The following is a 22,351-nucleotide window of genomic DNA, read 5'->3' as shown; positions in this document are numbered from 1 at the left end:
AGTAGAGGGGTGTTTTTAAGGATGTCAATAATTCGAGAATGAAACTAATAATTTGTGTCAAGTTTAGGGGTGTTTTTGATACTTCTCTCAAATATTAAGTTCATATAATTAGGGGTTGAATTGAATTTTTCGATTAGATTGTAAAGTTTTGACTTTTCAATTTTTTATTTTAAAAAGGTACAATTCACTTTGAATCAAAACAAGTTTGATTTGGTTCTCTTGTTTATTTGGTTCAAACCTTTTTTGTTTATAATTATTTGATTATGTCATAAAACAATTAATATAATTGAATAATTATATTTAAGAACAACAAAAAAGAACAAATAGTATAGAGGATTATGCGTCCAAGGCTCCAACATATAAATTGAACACACATAAGGTGTGTCAGCTGAAAGTAACGTATGATGAAATGTCTCTTATGATTGGTAAGAATTTGATTAGAAAAAAATAATATTTTAAAGATCTTTCATATTTTATTCACGTATTTACTATGTTATTTTTGTCACTCTTATGTAAAGGGAGGTTAGCTGCAGAGGCGGACCTAGGTAGAAGGGTATAGGTGAAAGTTCACTCGTTAACTTTTAAAAAATTATATATACATCTCTTGAGATATGAACATAGATTTTCTTACACACCCTGAGATGCCAAAGTAAGTTGGGTGAATTGGTTGAAATGTTTTTTGAATGCACGACCTCATGGTGCAAAAGTAGAGTTGACTACTATCACTCCACAAAGCAAACATTGCGATCAAAGTCATGTAATTAATATTTATATAAATACTTAGTTTTTATAGTTCTTATGTTTGACAAAATCATTGTAAGAAACACTATGATATGACATACTTTAACTAATGTGTATTAGTCTTTTATGATGCATCCATCATCTTCAATTTTTGAATTCGCCTTTGATCTGATTGTATTAGCAACATGGTGGACTTGCTAATAGGAAAATATGGAGTTTCTTTTTTCCACAATATACAAAATTGAATTGTGTATAAACCTTTGACTTTTTAGAAATTCTATTTTTTGTAGAGTAAAGTTGTAGGATTATTGTGGACTTACTCCATGCAAGTGTTCTATACTACTTCAAGGTGTACACATTTGTATTTTACACACACCTTAGACTTTCATCTCCTTATGCACCAAATTCTTGAATTTCTATTTTGACAATTTAATTTAAAGGAAAGGACTATACACAATATGTCATATTATTTAATATCCCCTCAAATAACCTTTAACTTTATCGTGGTTTCGAGCTCTAAAAAGGAACAACTTGATCTAGTGGAGAATATTTCAACATATGATGAAAATCTAAATTAATTGAACAAGTAGATTTTTGATACCATATACTCCTTCCGTCTCATTTTATGTGAGGTAGTTTGACTCGACACGGAGTTTAAGAAAGAAAGGAAATTTTTTTAAAATTTGTGATCCAAAATGAATGATAGAAATTTGTGTGGCTGTAAATCATTTCATTAAAGGGTAAAATAGATATTTTATAGTTAAATTGTTACTTAATATAGAAATGTGTCATTCTTTTTGGAACTGACTAAAAAGGAAAATAAGTCACATAAATTAAGACAGAGGGAGTAATTATTTTAAAAAATAGTTTTTAGGTAAGTTGATTTGGATAGTGCATATTCAACTAATTTTTAATTGATTGAAAGTTTGTCTTTTGGTGTGTATGATGTATATATGTATGTGTATAAAATAAGTACAAGAAGTCAACAAATTTAAAGGAGTTTCCACCAAGAGTCTTCATGAAAATTAATTTAATGTCAAAGATAGGTATTAGATGGAGTAATTTCAATGGATATTAAAATTGAGAAAAAGGACAAAAGAGAACAAACAAAGGTATTATTAAACAAACTAACTTATTTAAGAAGGCAAAAGGACAGCAAATGGGTCTGGAAATTACTCATATTATGGTACTATGGTTATGTGGTACAAAGGGATTTCCTTTTGCCCATGTTATATGTTTCTTGGGATCCCTTTGTCTATTCAAATTTTTATTTTATTTTTTTGGTAAGAAAATAGTTTATGGTTATGTATGAGCGGAATGACACGAGGAATTCTTATACTTGGCTTCGTTAGTTAGTTAGTTAGATCCTCCTACTCATTATTTTTCAAATGAACATTTAAACTCGATGAAACAGTATTTTTGACCTGTTTCTCAAGTAAAATTCTTTTCAATACTCAAAAATTCAAGCTAAATGCACATTCAAATATAATTCAATTTTCAAATATACTCTTTCAACTTTCACATAGATGACACTAATGGGTAGTTGTAGTGATTTTTATTGAGAAATTCCACCACCAAGAGTTTCCACTTGAGGTCAAATATGGGTAGTGGTAGTGATTTTTATGTTCTTTTTGTCAAAAAGTCCAATTGATGTCAAAATGGGTAGTTATGATTTTCTAAAAGTTTCATTGATAGATACTGACTTTGAAAAACTGACACAAAACAAAAGTAAAAGAGAAAGAGTCAGTTAATTAGAGGGAAAGAGAACAACAAGGTGGGTTGGCAGTAGTATTTTAGGTGACTCAGAGGTGGAATCCGAATTTTTAGTTTATAAATTTTAAATTACTAGTATTATTCTTGATTATTGGATTTTTTATTTTTATAGCTATGCATATCAAATAAGTTTCTATACATGATAAATATAAAATTTAAATCAAATTATTGAATTCTATAGTATAAAGCCAGCTCCACCCTTGTGTGGTGCCAAGTGTTCTACAATTTTTAATGTTCCTTATGAGTTAGATGTGGCCAATGTGTTAGTTCTTTGTGGGGAATTTAGGTTTTATATTTGGACAAAAACCAGGGTGTTCCAGTCTTTTTGTCTATGAGTTGGTAGGGATTTTCTTATTTTCCATTCAATTTTTGGTATCTATATTGGAGCCCGATTAAATTCGAATTCACGTCAGGAAGTCTCATAGTGGGGCTAAAACACTCTCTAACAAAGGCGACTCCGTACCTAAGGGGGCTCGAACCCGAAACCTCTTGATTAAGAATAAAGAAGTATTTATCACTCCATCACAACCCTTGTTGGTAATGATAGGATATTTGTTTGTGAGCATTTTGATGTGCCGAACTTTCATTATGTTCCGGCTTGAAGATGAGTCTATTATATAATATTGAATTTACATAATATAAATTTATTTATTTTATTTATAATATTAAGTTGTTAATTATAAATATGACAACTTCATAAAACTGCATGGTTATACATGTTTCTATATCTAGTTTTTTTTTACTTACTGTGCTGATTTTGTGGAAGTCATAATTTATTTTTATTTAATTTTTAAAATTTTCAATCGCAATAATATTTGAAGACGTTTCTTTATTAAAGATTTCATTTTCTCTTTCTTATTTCCCTTTTGAAGAAAGGAAGACCATTTAATTGATTTTTTATCAATTTCAACGTTAATTTCAAGGTAGAAGAAGGCTGGGGTACACATGATCGGCAGGGGCGGATCTACATGGAGGTTAGGGGTCACCCGACCCCCCTCATCGAAAAATTACACGGTATATATAAGATCAAATTCTGTTTTTATGTGTGTATATATTAAAATGAACCCTCTAAACACATGTAAAGAGGCTAGCTCAGTGGTAAAGGGGGTTCAAGAATTCGCTTGGACGTCATGGGTTCGATTTTGCGCAACAACACTTTCCTGAAATTTTTCTTGTTTTCTTCATTTGGAAAATCAAATAGCAAGGCTGAGATGAGCTCAACATTTTTGGGCTGGAGATTTATTGTTTTTTTTTTCTTCATTTTTTAATGTTATTTCTCCTTTTTAATATTCATTTTTTCGAATTTCTAAGGCACATTATTTTCATTTTTGTATTTTATTTTTTTATCTCCATTGCTCATTTTACTTTTTACGTAACTCTCTTTTTATATACTAATTCAAAGGAACTTTTTAAAAAACTGTCAATTATTCTTAAACTTGAAATTGAGATAGAGAAAAAAAACTTTAAAGATAAGTTAAACTTAATCAAACGAATAAATTTGAAAGACATGATTATTCATCATATTTCTTTCTCATTTTTTCAGTTCTATTCTAGAGAGATGTAAACTACATTGATATGATTTATTCATTTTTTTTACCGATGAAAAACCTTATAAATTGAATAAATGAACAAAAAATTGGTGATGCTATTTATTTATCCTTTTATTATGCATTATAATATTAGTAACTCAATCCCCACACATTTTAAAAAGTATTAAACAATTTTTAAAGTAACATATGATTGAATGAACACTAATTTAATTTATTTTAAAAATTCAAAATAAAGTAAAATAATAAAAAATTAAAGAAAAAAATCATTTAAAAAAAAAAAGAATCAATGAAGCATAGTAAAAGTAGGAAGAAACGCTAAATGCGGCATGACAAGACAAATTATATTTAATGGATTAAGGATAATTTTTTCTTTCCCGATCCGTTTTGCTCCATTTTCTTATTTACTTCTTATAAGTTGAACCCCCTCCACGAAAATCCTGGCTCCGCCACTGAGGATCGGATTGGTTTGGGTTTTTCAAATATCAAAATCAAATCATTTGAGTAAAAAAATTAAATTTGTAAACTAATAAAACTCGGGTTTTTTCGGATTTTTCAACCTCAGGTTGGTTCGGATTTTTCAAATACCAAACCAAACCATTGTGTCGAATTTTTAAACTTTTAAATCAAACCAAACTAATAAACCTCGAATTTTTCCAGCTTTTTGGATTTTTTCGGTAAAGTATGCAAACAAACATATAATTAACTTGTGCTCCAAATATTTCTTTAGTCCAACCAAAATACAACTATCTAAGCTATTTCTTAAGAAAAAAACACAAAATATGAGATGAGTGATGACACTAAAATATTCAATAAAAAATAATTATGAAATCATCATATAAAATAAATATTGCAAAGTCATAATGAAACTGGTCATAATTAAAAGTACTAAATCAATGCTAAAATAAATCTAATAAATATTAGTTACATGAGATTATGTATTTTAAATTAAAACTAAAGAACAAATATTCAATATTATTGTCATTCTTAGTGTTGAATTAATTTATTTTGTTAGCATAGTATTGATTTGATTTCGAATTGAGCTTTATTAGAGTTACTAATATCTATGAACTATAACCTTTATTGAACCATTCAAAATTCTAAGTCTAAAAAAACTTGAAAAAATATGTTAAAAGATAAAAATTATGAAAACATATAAGTAAGATTTAGAAATTACATCAAAGTAAATACTTTTATTATAAAATAATTTTAAAAATTATATATAAAATGTCGGGTTGGTTTGGTCTTGGGTTGACTTTTTTTAGTTAAAACTAAACCAACCCAAGTATAGTCGGGTTTTTCTTCAATACCAAACCAAACCATTAGTCATATTTTTTTTCCGATTTGACTCGATTTTCGATTTGATTTTATAGGCCGAGAAGAAGGTATTCATACCATATTTTCTTGGTAATACCCTTTGGTTTGTTTGCTTTCATTCTTCATTTTCAAATTTCAAGGAGAAAGAGGTTACACTTGTGTATTTGTTAAGAATATGGTATATTAGAAATTATTTATAGAATAAATACTGGTGTATTATATGCATTAACATTAGGATGATATAATAAAAGGTACATTGATACCAAGTTTGGTTCTATAATAATTTTTAAAAAATAGTATATTATATGATGGCAAATAAATATGATACATGGTATAAGTTGTTATATCAATATTTATTCTATTCCTTCAATCTTGAAATTCATATACATTCCAATGACATAGTTATAGATAGACACAAACAAACTTACAACATGCATAACACCATAATATAATTAATTATTTACAATTTTTTTTGAAAATTAGTACAATTTAATTAATATATTATGGTGACAATGTGGTGTACACTTCAAATATGATATATTATGCACAACATACATCATAATTTACACCACAAGCTAACCAAGAATTATCAGTTTATTTGTTAAAATAATTTAATTACACCATGTGCATATGATGATGATTTAACATTGTTATCCTAAAAAAAATTAACATAATAAATGACCAATACAAAACTATAGTTAACTAAATGCATTACACCAGCATACAATTAATTTATATATCATTTTTTAATTAATTATATTTTGCATGAATGTACATTATGGTGAAAATATGGTGTACGGTTCAATTTGATACAAAATAGATTATTTAAACCAACACATACACCATGAAATAACCAAGAATTTATCAAATTTATAGGTATAATCAAGTTAATTTATACAATTCAATTTATATTTGGTGATAATTTTGATTTGGTTATATGTGCAACCTTTCAATGCATAATATCATAATCTACAAACCATATTAATTTTTCCGTTTTAACAATTATACAAACACTACTGTCATTCAACATACGAATTATTCATCAAAATCAATTTACAAATAATTTATTTTTCATGATTAACAACATCGATTTACATAAAAATCAACAACTCTATTAAAGTTTTAGAATTATACGCACAAGCCTTCATATCACTGTTTTCCTTCCCTCCACATACTGATGTTCTACGTTGAAATACATAAATCGAAACACTATTTATGTATTTAAACGTTATACAACTTTATGCATAAACAGAAACATTCCTTCCCTCAGGAGGTTAGAACTCTACGTAGTGTCTATTTGTTCAACTTTATACGAGTGTTTATTTATGCACACCCAAAATTGGAGGGCATAAATATGAGTTGAGGCCAAATTAAAGGATCTATTCATGTATTTTGTCATCTTAGAAAGAGAGGAAAACAAGTATGTTCAAAGTGGTACTTATGTGAACAAGAGGCAGAGACAATAAATCAATTGGTTGTACATAGCAGAACTACAAGGCAGCTATGAGATCAATTCATCAATCTCAGACAGAGGCATATCCAAGATTTCGAGATGATGGGTGCACTATTACAAAAATGTTGATCTAAGATATAAATTTGATCGACATTTAGGTTCTTATTACTAAAAAAAGGTTAAAATTTTAATATTATAGGTCCATAATTAATATATATATGAATTAATTAAAATGTCAAAAGTGCTACCAATAACCACTTAGAGAGGTGTTATATAATTTTAGAAAGGAAAATGAAACAAGATAAATATAAAATTTAAATTTCTAACCTCACGTAGAGAGGTGCACCCAGTCATCATCCATTACATGATACTCCGAGTGTGGGTTCACATATCTATATTTCAATAATTTCTTAAAAAAACAACTCTACTATATATGATCTCGGGAGGGGAGCATAGGTTCATGTGAACCCGGTGACCCCCCCCCCCCCCACCGGATACGCATCAGAGGTTCTAGCTGGACAATGCCAAAAAGAACCTTCGAAGTTATTGCATGCTGGAACAAAGATGGAAACTGCAAAACTAACAAAGATGATCCTGAGGAATCATAGATGTACTAGGTACCTTGTAAGATGAACAAGGCTCTAGGTTTTGTAGTTCACCTGCCTCTTTCGTTTTTGATCGGGGTGGATCCTGATATATACGCAGAAAAAGATTCAGACCTTTATTAAGTGAGTGCAAACAATTAAGCAAATTAGACCTTAGTTTATCTGAATACTTGTGCCAGTACAGAGATAAATATGAAACGTAAAGAAACTACTTTGAGCAATGGCAAGAAATGTTTCTTTCATCATACTGATTGGTTCAATTGACAATCTCTATTCCTGTAAAAGGTTTTCCTGCATGGAGTTGAAGAGCAACATCTCCAACAACCTGTAATTTAACAATTACTCTCATATTACAAGTTCCATTTCAACAAGATGTACAACAAATAATAAACTAGCCTGAATTGAGCAAACTACTGACCTTGGCCATGTCTCTGTAAGACAATTCTGTCACACCAGCAACATGGGGTGTGATTATAACATCTGGAAATTTGAGGATAGCATCATCAGGATCAAATGGTTCAGTCCAAGCCACATCAATTCCTAAACCTCCTAAATGTCCCGATTTGAGATGAGTTAAAACAGCATCATAATCCAACAGACCACCTCGAGAGATATTAATCAGAATGGCACCCTGCACCAAACAAGAGCATGCAAACTTTCATGAGATATAAAAATATTGGTAACCCATTGTTTACCCATCTTCAACCCACCCATTATAAGCCCGGTAAAGTTCGGAAAGTTTGTTAACCCGCCTATTTATTTATTCAACACATTTTTAACCCACATAGCCCATTTGCCACCCTTTATATTATTCAACACATTTTTAACCCACATAGCCCATTTGCCACCCTTTATATTCTCCACTGATTTCCCCCATGGAGGAATAGAATTTAACACGGTTCCAAACTTCCCCCTGACCCCCCCAAGTTTCTGGAAGGAGATTTCCACTTGAAGACAAACCTTTCTCATGACAGATATAAAATTGTTGTTCACGATGCCAATCTGCAAGTGAGCAGCATATTTTTAGGTATAAGCTTGGCAAAATATATTGATCATCAGAAAGCACAAGATTTCCTGACCAGCCAGAGAGAAAGAGCAGTCTTACAGTTTCACTGTTCATAGCTAAGCAACATACAACAATATCAGCTTTGCTTGCAAACTTCAAGATATCAGCATGGTTTCCCCTCTCGTCGACCAGGTCAGTGTAGCCACCATTCTCAACAGACGGTGCTGGAAACATAGATATGCGGTTCCTATCAATATTTAGAAATGAATGAAATTCACAAGGTTTTCTTACCCTCGGATTTGCTCGAGTCCTGTGCAAGCCTGCCCCAACTTCGTTTCGTAGCAAGTATTTTCACGTCAAATGGACGTAGACGCTTTGCCAAATGTATCCCGATATTTCCAAACCCCAGGATAAACACCTATATGATAATGCAGAAATTGTTTAAGACATAAAAAAAGTGTGATTCTTACACAAGTTTGATGGTCTGTAAATTCGTCCAGACCTAGTCATCGACAATATCCAAGCTCGCGACAATGCCATTAAAGTCTTTTCATTTGTGATATCTATTAGAACTACTCCACTGGATATTAGCAAATTTGAATGTGCACTGTGTGTTTAGTCCCATTAAAAGAATGAAGGTGAAGTTGGAATTAGACAGGATAATGGTACATTTGCAAACAATTCAGATATAAGTCCACTCTTCCTGAGAAAATGACATGATAGATGAAGAAGTAACCCATAAAATCAATATATGATGATCAAAATGGAGGCGCATTACAAGAGTGACATGTAAAAGGAAGATACCTAACAACGCGAAAGGCAAGTTCTATATATAGAATGGTTGGATGGTATGTAGGAATGAATGTTGACCCCTCTAAAGCCCAACATATCTAAGATGTATTCATACCATAGGACTGAATGATGAGCCCTTTAATGCCCAACATATCTGTAAGATGTATTCATAGGAGGAGATTTCAATGGACAATGTATACATCAGATCAACCCCGAGGGGCTATGACTATGTGCAAGGAGGTTTTGGTTTCAGGTACAAGAATGAAGGAGGAGTCTCGCTTTTGGATTTCACCAAGAGCGCTTGGGTTAGAGGTAGTCAATTCGAGTTTCTCAAAGGAGGAGGAACACTTGGTAACTTTTCATAGAACGGTGCTAAGACACAGATAAATTATTTGCTCCTTATGAAGGATGATGAACGTCTTTGTAAAAACTGTAAGGTTTTTCTAAGTGAGAATCTTACAACCCAACATAAGCTCTTGAAGATGGATTTGGAGATCAAGAGACAGAGGAAGAAGTGGGTTGTGGGTGACCACCTAGGATCAAATGGGGTAGCTTGACTATGGTCAGTGCCCAAGAGATGGAGGAGAAGTTGATTGCTACAGAGGCTTAGGGGAGTAGTGGGGATGCGACAGTATGTGGGATAGGAGTGTTAGTTGCATTAGGAAGGCAGCTAGAGAGGTGTTCGGGGTCTCGAGAAATAGATTAGGTGGGCACCGAGGGGACAAATGGTGGAATGGAGAAGTCCAAAGGAAGGTGAAGGCAAAAAAAGTGGTGTATGCGAAGTTGGGGGAGAGTAAGGACGGAGGAAAAGCGGACATATAAGAAGAGGTATAAGATGGCGAGGAAGGAGCCAAAGTTAGCAATTTCGACTACAAAAAAGGCAACATTTGAATGCTTATATGTAGAATAAGAGGGCAAAGGGAGATAATAAGTTGTACGAGCTAGCGAAGGCGGGAGAGGGGAGGGACCATGACCTGGATCAAGTTCAGTACATCAAGCAGGGGCGGAGCTACATGGTAGCGGCCTAATAGACACTTGTACTAGCACCGATTTGTCATCCCGGCCCCTCAACTTCACAAAGTTTCATCCAAATACATGAACTGGTTCAAAACCTACATTTCAAACCCCTTTGACCTGCATGTCTCTTAATTGCCCTACCAGTTTACAAGCCGCACTTAAGCCCTAAAGCGAGGCTCAAAACATGTTAAGCGCTCCGTCTCAATTAATGTGCGGTTCAGCATCATCATCAAGGTTCTAAAGCATACTTTTCCTTGTCAATGAGCCTCTTCTAAAGAGGCGACACTAAACAATTGATATTTCACTTTATCGTAAAAAAAAAATCAATTTCTTTGTTCATATATTTGTCATTCATGCTTATAATTATTAGCCTTGGACTAAATATATATATTTATACATATTTTTTCCCTTTGCGCCTTTTTTCATTAAAGCCCATCTCCTCCTTCTCCAACACTACTATGCAAAAAAAGTCATAAACCATTTTCTTCCTCAATTTCTGAGCAGAGACATTGCTCCTCCCCCTCCACTATTCTCATTTCTTTCTCTTTTTTGATAAGGAAAAACAAATTTCATATTCTCATTTCTTTCTCTTCCACCCATCCCTATCGTAGACCACTGCCCATCTCCACTGATAAAGTTTTGTTAATAAATAAAACAACTATTATCTTTTTCCCCAAGTACCCAATGTGTATATACTTGTATCCTAAAAAAGGATACAATACCCCTATGCTCTTTTTTGATAAGGAAAAACAAATTTCATACTCATTTCTTTCTCTTCCACCCATCCCTATCGTAGACCACTGCCCATCTCCACCGATAAAGTTTTGTTAATAAATAAAACAACTATTATCTTTTTCCCCAAGTACCCAATGTGTATATACTTGTATCCTAAAAAAGGATACAATACCCCTATGCAATAAAATGGAAAATAGAAGAAAAGAAACGGATACCATATAGGTACTTACTCCTAGGAGTATCCTGGGTGTTTTGTACCAGCACTGCAGCAATTAATCTAAGCAATTTAAATTAGCATCCCCACTTCATAATTTTACACAAAATACACACCATTTACCTTAACAATTAAGGTAATTAATTGTCAAGTAAACATATTTGATGAAGCATTTGTAGCTCAGCCAACAGTTGCAGGATAAAAAGTGAAACTCACCGTTTTCCCTTGCAGGTTGTCACCAGTTGGCTCCCCTAGCTTTTTCTGCTCCACAGAAATTTTCATTTGATTCTGCAACATTTGGGGGATGCCAAGTTAAAAAGGGAAACAACATAGCTTACATGAGAACAAAAGATACTCTTCAGTAAACCTATACATGTAGCTATCGGCATATACTTTCACTTCTAGAACCACAAAGATAAAGTAGCAACGGGATTCCCAGAAGTAGAAGTAAGTACTCAACACCCCTCTTTATTTGACCACTCAGTCCAAATCACTTTAGATTTCGTTGAGATTCTAGGCTCTCGTATCCACTCCAGTGAAGACATTAACATTAGAAATATAAACCACTTTCAAGCAGACAAGTACTGAAACAGACTGCAAAACCAGATGCATTAATTATTCTTACAAAATAGTGATATATATCCCAAATCTATCAACTTTATGAAGAACGGAAGTATAATATGTTCTATGTGTTATCCTCAAAGAGTTCAGAAGAAGTAAAGCCTTGAATTATAAGATTAGAGTCAAACCAACTTGCTTACGCAGGAGGCCCAAGATGAGATATATGGCCATTTCAGCACATGAAGCAGCATTTCCAGTTGCACCACTTGGGATTTTGGCGACCTTAATGCCATGCTTTGTGGCAGCATTAATGTCAACACCTTTAGACAACAACATTATAAAATATTTAGGCAATTGGAAACTTTAAAATGGCTGATTAACAATGAATCCAGCTACCAAAGAAATAATATCAAGATAAAGGAGAACAAAACAAAACAAAAGGCATAAGGCAAGGAGACAAACAGAAAAAGAATCAATTTGACCTTCTAACCCAACTCCAAATTGCATTATGAGCTTCATCCTCTTTGCACGGGAGAGAACATCAGAGTTCATACGGAAGCTTTTAACCACACAAATTTCATAGTCACCAATCACAGCAGGCACACTTTCAAGTGGAACATCATCAACCTACAACGGAGGCATATATCATCATTCAAGATTTGATTATCACTTGTAATTTGGACCCATTTTAGAAGATAGTGCAAGAAGGTACTGACAGATACCACTCAAAAAATTGAATAGCAGAATTAAAGAGTTTTACCTTTTCTATGAGTTAATTTTTAGCTGTACGTTAGGAAAAATAACTACGAATCAAATATTGAAATGGTAAAGAAGATTAAGAAGTTAGATTTAAAAATTGCAAGTTTATAATTAGGTAGCATGTTTACCATGCAAACAGTGCACAAGTACAATTAGCAGCTCTTAGTTTACTCAGTAAAGTAACAAACAGACCTCTAGACAATTAGTTTCTCTGTTTATGTTTTTGCTTTTTTTTTATTTGATAACTGAGTAGTAGTTTTATCAGTACAGCCTGTAGATGTATTATAGTTACTCTATTTGATTTAGTGTACGTACAGTCATTTACTAATCCTCCCAAAATGAAGCCTATAATCTACACAAACTGACATATGCTTGTCACCTAAGAAATACAAATGAAATAAAAAGGAATAGTCTTGAACAAACGAATTTCAATTCTTTCTAAGGTTTTACGATCATCTCTCTCCAAACTGTCCAAATATTACACAGGTGATTTATCTTTCATATGTAAATTTCCTTGCCTCAATGCTTGTAAAAAGTCTTGTTTCTTGACCCTTTGTTTGTCCCATTTGTCCTGTGTAGGCACTTCAAGTGAAAAACATAACCATTTTTGTTTCCCTTTGAAATGATGGTATATAACAACTTCTGTTGTGGCTCAAGTTTCCTTTATTTGCTGTCAAATATTTCCACTCATATCAAATTAATTGTCTGCATCTTTAATGAGTTGTATGAAAATAGCATTTACTTTTTCTTTAGAGGAAACTCTTAATGCAAATTACAACACAACAATACATGGACCTCTTGCCAGCCCTACGTATATCAACAAGATAAAGGCGGTATACATTTTACATAGGAAATACTAGAGAATACACATTTTTCAACTCTGTTTTTTGAATGATATGAAGTCAAATAAATAAATTCATCTTTGACAAGAGAATGCAATGACTACCCCTAAAATAAGGGCTCACTTTTCATGTATTCTGATTGTGCATATGATTATCAAACGTCTACCTCGCTCCAGATAGCTATATCAAAATTTCTTTAGAAATCGAAAAAAATAGGCAAACCAAAAAAGTCAGAAACCATGTAGAAACTTCAATTATGCAATTATTTTTTAATCATTCATCAAGATCCTCTGTTGCTTTATGAACTTCATCACTATTATGTAAACAAGTTTATAAATCAACCTGCCTTTATTTATTTCCCTATGGATGCCTGAAGAACATATATGATTGAACAACTTTGAAATGGAGCCAATATTAAGTCTCGTGCAACGAAGAAATACAGCCCTTCCTATCTGATAGAAAAGGATCCCATGATCTTGAACCGATCTTACCTGAGATTGTAAATCCCAAGTCTGTCTATGGAGAGCGGATCTAATAGTATTAGTGTCTATAATTGATTTCTTATGTGTAATACTAATCGATAGGACATCACTGGTAAGTGCTACAAGAACTCATGCATTGGTCCCCGAAACCGTTAGTATGGGACATTTTCTTTTCCAAGTGAAATCCCCTAGTATATGAAAGCCTCAAAAAGTTCTTTCATTGTTGTGGAATAAGAAGCAGTAAAAGAAAGAAAGTAACACCTGAACAAATGGATAGCCTTGCAAATATTCTCTTGTATAATTGTGAGAATCAGGAAAGTGAGGCCCACAAAAAAGAACACGGGTAACGTGACTGCACCTATTATCACTCATTTTCTGAAATGTGTTTGCACCTAAATGAATAAGAAAATGCAAATATAGACATCAGTAATGTACCCTTATTACACCTGACAGTGAGTATTATACATATTGTTAGAGAAAACACATTATCATCATGGCTGCATATTGCAAAAATCTCCCTCTCCCAGCACTAGGTGGGATGTGGACAAAGAGGAGAGGGTAAAAATCCCTTCAAATTATGTAATGGTATACCAGCAGGGGCCGACCCATGTTGAGCGAAGAGGTGTCACTAGACACAGAGGCGTATCTAGGGGGGGTCACCAGGTTCACGTGAACCCATGGTCCCCTCCCGAGATCATATATAGTAGTGTTATATTTTTTAAAATATATTGAAATATAGATGTGTGAACCCACACTTATAGTATCACATAAGGCGATCATGACTGGGTGCACCTTTCTCCGCGAGGTTAGAAATTTGAATTTTATATTTATCTTATATTATTTTTCTTCCTAAAATTAGATAACACTTCTCTAAGTGGTAATTGCTATATATATATATAAGAATTAATTTTAGACCTATAATTTTAAAATTTTAACGGTACTAAAAACCTAAATGTCGAATCGATCAAATTTATATCATAAATCAACCTTTTTATAACAGTGCACCCATCATCTCAAAATCCTGGATATGCCTTTGACTAGACACGCTTTGTCAGAAAATTTTACTGTATATCATATCTATGCATAAAGTGATATATTGAACGAAATGACACTGTTTGACAATGGATGTCTCTTGGAGTTCGAACCTCAACCTAAGCATAGTTTTGGGAAATATAAAATGTATTGCTTAAAATTATGGTTAAGTAACATTGAACCTTAGTCCTTAGATATCTTCTAACTTTAACACCAAACTAAACCAATGAGTCAACGATATGTCTTATATATATAATATGATATTGGATCAACCAAACACATGAGAACAATTGAACATAAAAATAAATTTAAGAAAAAAGAAAAATTGTGAATTTGTGGATTACCAGCTTGAGCTAAGGAACAGAACCAATGGCGTTGATGTTGGTGATGAAGATAAGTGTTCTCCAGAACGTTGCAAGTGATGAGTGTTTTTGCGTTAGAAACCCAAGTTTTGCAGAGAAGTAATGCAGAGGTGCTCTTACTGTACATCTATGGTGAGATGAAATCCGATCTAACTTAGGTTTTGTCAGACTAAGATTTGAAAAATGCAATTCCATTAGGATGGGAAACGGATCCCATCCAGTAAAATTAGCTCCAGTAATGTCCGGTGATAGCTTTAGATGATGCCACCTAGACAAAATGAAATCTAAAGGCTAGAAATTATTGCTTCTAAAATTAAATTTCACACCGTTAATTTTCTCTTCTCCACTGTTTGGTACAAACTAAAATTGCAGAAGTGTCAATTTAATTAAAAATGTTTTTTTTATTATTATTTTAAGTTTTTTTTTTTAATTTCTCTCTCGTACTTTTTGATTTATTTAAATTTTGATTTCATCTTAAATCTCACTTCATCTTCCACCCTCCACTTTCAAGTGATCCATCCCTCCATTTTCTTTTCTTTTCTTCACCTCCCACCCTCACCCCTCTCCCCACTGAACCCTCTCCCATTTTTTTTTCTTTTCTTTTTTTTCTTCTTCTCCGGTCAAATTCTTTATTTCAGTGATTTTTTATTTAAAAAAATCATTCTATTTTCTAGACTTCATTGAATTATTGATAACAAAACTAATTATTTTTTTAAGAAAATTTAAAATTTTGAAGATATCATCAATTACTCCTTTTCATATAACTTCAAAATTAGAAATGATAATTTTAAAAGAATCAATGAATTCCTCGTAAATGAAAGAACTTAATTGAAATCAAATAAAAAAAAACTATATGATACTTCCTAATCATCTTGAAATCTAATGGGTTTATCAAATTTTTTGAAATATAAGAAAATATTTAGATAAAGTTTTAAAATTAAAGAGAGTAAAACTAATAGTAGTAAGAAAAGGAAGGTGAAATTATGGTAAAAATGGTGACATTGAAAGTGAGAAGGTTTAATAGAGATGACAATAAAGTTTTGAAGAAGAAAAAAAGAGAAAAAATAAAAAGGAAAAAATTTAAAATAATAAGAAAAATAAGAAAATATATTTTATAATAAAATGCTTGTGAAAATAAAATTATATTAGTTATTTTAGGTTGCTCACTCTCTTTGTGAGAGTGCACACACTCTCTATGTCAGGTAGACAAAAAATAATGTAATAATATCAGTTCAAGATTATTTAGTGGGGTAATAGGATGTCCGCATAGTTAAAGTGTCTTCTTGAAAATTTGGGACAAGTTCATGTATCACTTTATGTCTTTTCTCTTTTTTATACGACAGGTGTCAAAAACACACCTGAGCTATTTCTTTTTTTCGAGTGTCATACCTAAACTATTGAGAGTGTGAATTTTATAGATAAACTATCACTTATTAGTGTGAGAAACACACATTAGTGGTGTGTAATAGACTCTCTCTTTTATTTATAAAAACATTGCCACGTGACATTTCATATAGAAAAATATTTCACCTTTACAAAAATTAAATAAACTATTAATATTAGTTAAAACTAAAGTTAAAGTATTACTATTCAAAAAAAGTTACTCTATTTTTTTCATTTCACTCCACCATCTCCTCCCCTACCTCATCCCGATAATTCCCATCCTTTTATTTTTTAAAATTCTTTTAGAAAATATTTTTAAAAATTCAGACCTCACCTCCTCCCCCACTCCTTCCTAAAATATTGATATTATTTTTTTTAAAAAAATAAAATATAAGTCAACCCTAGCCCGTCTAACTCTCCGCTTCTAATTTATTTTTATACTAGTGACTTATCCGCGCTTCGCGTGGAGAAATAGACTATATCACTCGTTTTTTTTTTCTGAAATAATTTTTACTTTATTTAAAAATTAATTTTGATTATGAAAAATTCAAATTAAACCTCCATGTTTAGAATTTCAAATAAAATGTTATTTTGTCTCATTTGTGAAAAAAATATATAACAAAACATAACTCTGGTTTTAAAAATTTCTAGTAAAATGAAAAATATTTAATTTCTAATTATATATGGTCAAACGCCCACCAAATTTATGATTTATTTTTTCTTTCTTTCTAATACTGGAATATTAAAATCATCAAAAAAATATAATCAATTTTATTTTCAATATTTCTTTCAAGTCTTTTTCAAAACTTAAGTTTTTAAATTAAATCAAAAGTTACATAAAAACATTATCTATATTTTGTTTTTTAAGTAAATATGAAAAAAAATATATAAAAATAACTTGTTAGCAGACCTTGTTTAGTTGTTTTGTTAAACCTTCAGAGTTTATGGGAACTCTATATTTAATTCGTCATTTAAACTTGCTTCCGTATCTTTAAATGGTTTAGTTTCTTTAAGTTGCTTAGTCGGGTTGTAGTAGTGGTTCTCCCACTGGAGGGTTAGTGTGGGTGTCAATCACGGCGGTCTAGGTCATGACAGTAACTTTACCCTTCTACCCTTATTTAATTTTTTTTAAACTCAAGTTTTCAATCAGTGAATATGAATTAATTTATTTTGATTAATTATTTTAACCAATAAACATGAATCATTTACTTAGCTTTTCTAAGTTGGTCAAATGTATATTTTCAAGGCTAATAACTCACAAGGGTAAAAAATGAACAATATGCTAATTTATGCATTGATTTTATGAAATGACAAGTATTCCCTCTGTCCCTAATTACTTGTCCACTTTTAAATTGACACACCTATTAAGAAAACAATTATTGACTTAGTGAGTTTACCATTTTACTCCTATTAACTATAAAGTGGATGAATTAAAAACTTAAAGTTTTCAAAAGTTCTACCTTTTTCAAAGTAATTAATTGAAGGTATAATAGGTAAAAAAAAATTGTCCTTTCTTGATTTGTCAAAATGGACAAGTAATTAGGGACAATTAAAAAAGAAAAGTGGACAAGTAATTAGGGACAGAGGAAGTATTATGAACCAACTATTTATAAAAAAGGATGTCATATAAAAAGGAACGGAGGGAGTACTAATATTTATGTAATTTTTAAAAAAAATTGTGATCAATAAAATTGGGTTACACGTGCAAGGTGCATGCCCATAAATTAGTATTCCTAAATGAAACAAACGTAATATTTGAAGATAATTTTTATAATTTAAGTGACCATTTAGGGAATAAACTCCCAAATATACTATCTTTTTTTCAATTGGTGTAAATCCTATAAAGAGGATAGAAACTTGATTTGCTTAAACAAAATCTTTTCTATGATCGTATCATAGATTTAATTTGTAGCGTTAATTGGGCCTTAAAACACCAAAATTGAGGCAAACTCTTATGACCTCAAAATAACATGTACAAGAGTCAAGGACTAAACAAAATTGTAAGAGCATGGTATCGTCCGCTATCGATCACCTTTAACAAAACATAACTAATAAGTTATCATGATATAAAAATATAAACTTAAGCCACAATAAAATATTACCATTTATTGTGACGAGCAAAAACAACCGGCATAACCACAAAATTGGTTACAGAGTGTTCAAACTTGGAGAAGTGGTGTTTTTTTAAAAAATAAAATAATAGACACATCAAAATTTTCAAATCAAACTACACAATATTTAGTTAAACAGTGATTTAAAAATTTATTTTTGTAGAAAAATAATTTAAAAAGAAAAAGATAAGTCAAGCAAATACTGGCTGAGAATTGGTTCAAAAATTCAACCATCAACTACTTCAATTGATTCCAAAAATCAAGAGAAATGAAGTATCACGAAAGAGAACAAAAAAAAAAATGCATACTTATATTGCAATTGTTGGTGCATCAACATCATAGCTCTTTTTATTATTATTATTTTGAAGAAACAAATTATAATGGCAAATCAACTAACCATTTTCATTCACTCTCAATAGTCGTATATTTTGAGAAAATTTCAGAAATAACAAATATAATAGATAAAATAAGGCTCTATATGTATAGTTTCGATAATTGTGCTCCATATCGATTTATAGCTCTGTTTGCTATGGAGGTTGCAGTTGTATATTTATGCATGTTTATATATTTCGATTGTGAATATACAAATAGGGTAAGTATAAACAAATTCTTTATACATTTAGAAATTTTTCAAAACTTCGTTTGTATATTTCACTTGTCAATATACAATTATGAATTTTTCATAAATCATATACAAATAGTTAGGGTAAGCATATACAAAATTTTGGATTTATACAATTAGCAATCGAATTATACAAATTCTAGATTTATACAAATCAAATGAATTATACAAATCAGGTGAATAACAAGATTCAGCAAAACTATATATAGCTACAAATTAGAATTTCCCTAAACAGTAGCTGTAGCATTTAATATGATTTGAATGTTCGTTATTCTGCGCAATTTTCCCAAAAAATCAAACTGCTTTCAATTAGTTTATGTCAATAAATAATACTTCCTCTGTCCCAATTTATATGACTCACTTTCCTTTTTATTTAGTCCCAAAAAGAATGACACATATAAAGTAACAATCTAACTATAAAATATCTATTTTATCCTTAATGAAATGATTTACAGCCACACAAATTTCTATCATTCATGTTGGACCACAAGTTTTAAAAGTCTTCCTTTCTTTCTTAAACTCCATGCGGAATCAAAGTACCTCATATAAAATGGGACGGAGGGAGTAATAAATAAAGTAACATCAACATGCCATTTTTTTTTCTTGTCACCTTACTTGACTAGGACTAATTGAATAACGTTTTTCTGACTATTAATATTGATCCTCTTATTTGAAGCATCCCACAATAATAGTGTATCAAATTAAATATACATACTTCATATTTTGTTTCAACGTTTCAAAGTTACAAATATCTTTATTATCACTTATAAATTACAAATTAAATAGAATAAAAAGTTACCCTTTCAGATTTTCTTAATACAAAATTAAAAATCTTTTATAAAATAATCATAAAATTTAAAATAATATTACAAAGGACTACAAATTAAATCTCCAATTTTTTTCGTCAATGATTATCCACTAGCAAATATTTTAATGGACTGCTGGAAATTATATAGAAAGACTTCGATTTTATAATTCAAATTTATAATAAACTTTAACTAATCTATTTCAGATTATGACTTGGATAAACTAATTGAAAGTTCACATTTGGAGATCAATCTAACAGGGGAAAAGGGCCTGATATACCCCTCAACTTTGTCATTTGGAGCTGATATGCCTCTCGTTATGAAAGTGGATCATATATATCCTTACCGTTATACAAACGGCTCACATATACCCCTACCATTACAAAATGAGCTCACATATTCCCTTCATTAAACGGAAGTGAAAAAGTTAGTTTTAAATTTATATTTTTGACTTTTAATTTTCTTAAAAATTATTTAGAGGCATATATGATTCTTCTAGCAAAGTTCAAGGTATATTTTAATCTTTTTCATACATAAATTATTTTTTGACTTCTTTTATTATAATTATTTGAGTTTCTTATTCTTATTTTATTTTTTTCTTTCATTCCTTAGTGTAAAGAAAAAAATTTAAAACTATTTTTTTGTGGCTATATTATAATTTAAAACTATTTGTTTTATCTATATTGTAATTTAATTTTTGTATTTGAAGAAAAAAATTTGGTCATCTTTACAAGAATATTAGTGAAACATAAATAAATTTGACCATCAAAATAATAAATCTAAATTAGTCATTGAAAGAAAAAAAAAGTTAAAACAAAAATATATGTTTAAGGAGGATTAAATATACTCATATGGGATTACATTTTTTTAAAAATAAAAAATAAAAAATTAAACTGAAATTAATTTTTTTCATTTCCGTTAGAGAAAAAGGGTATATATGAGCTACTTTCATAACGAGGGTTATAGCAACTCTAAATGACAAAGTTCAGGGGTATATCACACCCTTTTCCCATCTAACAATAATAATGCTTTTGCTGACTCAATTTTCTCAATATAAGTGTTGTACATCTGCAACAAGGCAAACTACTATTTGAGAGGAATTATAAGCTTGGAAGTAAAGAAAAAGGTATGATATTTTTCTACTTTTCTTTTTCTCTTTCATTTTACATGTATTTTTGTGATTCATTTGATTTGAAAGAAACATACATAATAAGAACTAGAAAAATGGTTTATATTTTTTACTTAATAATTATAGAATGTATATGCAATTTGTTGGATGATCTCATAATTAACATCATTTGTTCACTTGGTAACTTAAACCCACAATTTTAGAATTAGATGCGAGCATGCTTATAGTTACGAGCAGCTCCTGACATTGAATATATATTAGTTGAAAGAATCTATTTCCTGGCTTCAAGATCGATCTCCGACCCTCTTTCCTTCCCTTTTTAAATTGTTTTTCAATTTTTCTCATGTTGAGTAAGTAAGAAACTCACATATTTTCCTTTGTATCAACCACACCCATATAGGGTCCAAGCTTGTAAAGGGAGATTAATTAAGGTCTCTAATCATGATATATGAAGAAGACATTTTAACGTAGTTTATGTAGATATAGATCTTGGTTGGCTCTACGTACATTTAAAATCTCAATATATCATGATACCGGGAAACACTTTTAACATAGGGGCCCGGCGTGTTCAATATGGAGGAATTAATAGATATTTTTTCAATTTCTCATCTTCGATTGCTTAATGTTTTTTAGAAAATATATCGAACACAAGAAAAAAGAAGTAATAAACCCACTTATTAGCTTTAAAAATATTATTTAAAAAAAAAAACATTTTCAGAAAATGATTTCCTTTTACCAAACACACCCATGGTTTGTGTAAATTTAATTATTCTCTAGTGCTCTCTCTATTCCGTTTAATTGAATATTTTGAGATTTTTTCATTGTTCAAAATAATTGAATTGTTCAAAGTTCAAGGTAGATGTTTGAAACTTTTTTCATATTTTTCCTTTAATTCATTGAAGTTTTATATTTTATAGGAAATAAATTACATTACTTACAAAGTAATATTTATGATTTCACAAAGGACAATAGTGAAAAGTATAGTTTAAATTATGTCTTTGAATGTTTTCTTATTATCTGCCTCACAAATTCAGCTACTATACATGAAATTTTGAAATTATT

The 22,351-nt window shown here is 30.7% G+C and overlaps 1 protein-coding gene across 1 annotated transcript; it reads right to left on the bottom strand.

Moving 5' to 3' along the window:
* Positions 1 to 7,593: 7,593 nt before the first annotated feature.
* LOC125809348 (uncharacterized) lies at positions 7,594 to 15,402 on the bottom strand. Its single transcript, XM_049489006.1, has 10 exons — positions 15,221 to 15,402; positions 14,106 to 14,236; positions 12,244 to 12,388; positions 11,954 to 12,081; positions 11,417 to 11,488; positions 8,734 to 8,860; positions 8,542 to 8,666; positions 8,397 to 8,438; positions 7,855 to 8,067; positions 7,594 to 7,761 (listed from the first exon to the last, which is right to left on the bottom strand). Exons 1-10 carry the CDS (start codon positions 15,363 to 15,365, stop codon positions 7,693 to 7,695), a joined length of 1,197 nt encoding a protein of 398 aa, XP_049344963.1. The 5' UTR covers positions 15,366 to 15,402; the 3' UTR covers positions 7,594 to 7,692.
* Between the last annotated feature and the right edge of the window lie 6,949 nt (positions 15,403 to 22,351).

The sequence above is a fragment of the Solanum verrucosum genome, unplaced genomic scaffold (assembly GCF_900185275.1).
Source record: "Solanum verrucosum unplaced genomic scaffold, falcon-dt-bn FXZP01000062.1, whole genome shotgun sequence".
Taxonomy (NCBI): Eukaryota; Viridiplantae; Streptophyta; class Magnoliopsida; order Solanales; family Solanaceae; genus Solanum; species Solanum verrucosum.
Note: the sequence above shows the minus strand (reverse complement) of the source record. Positions and strands in the feature narration are given on the sequence as shown.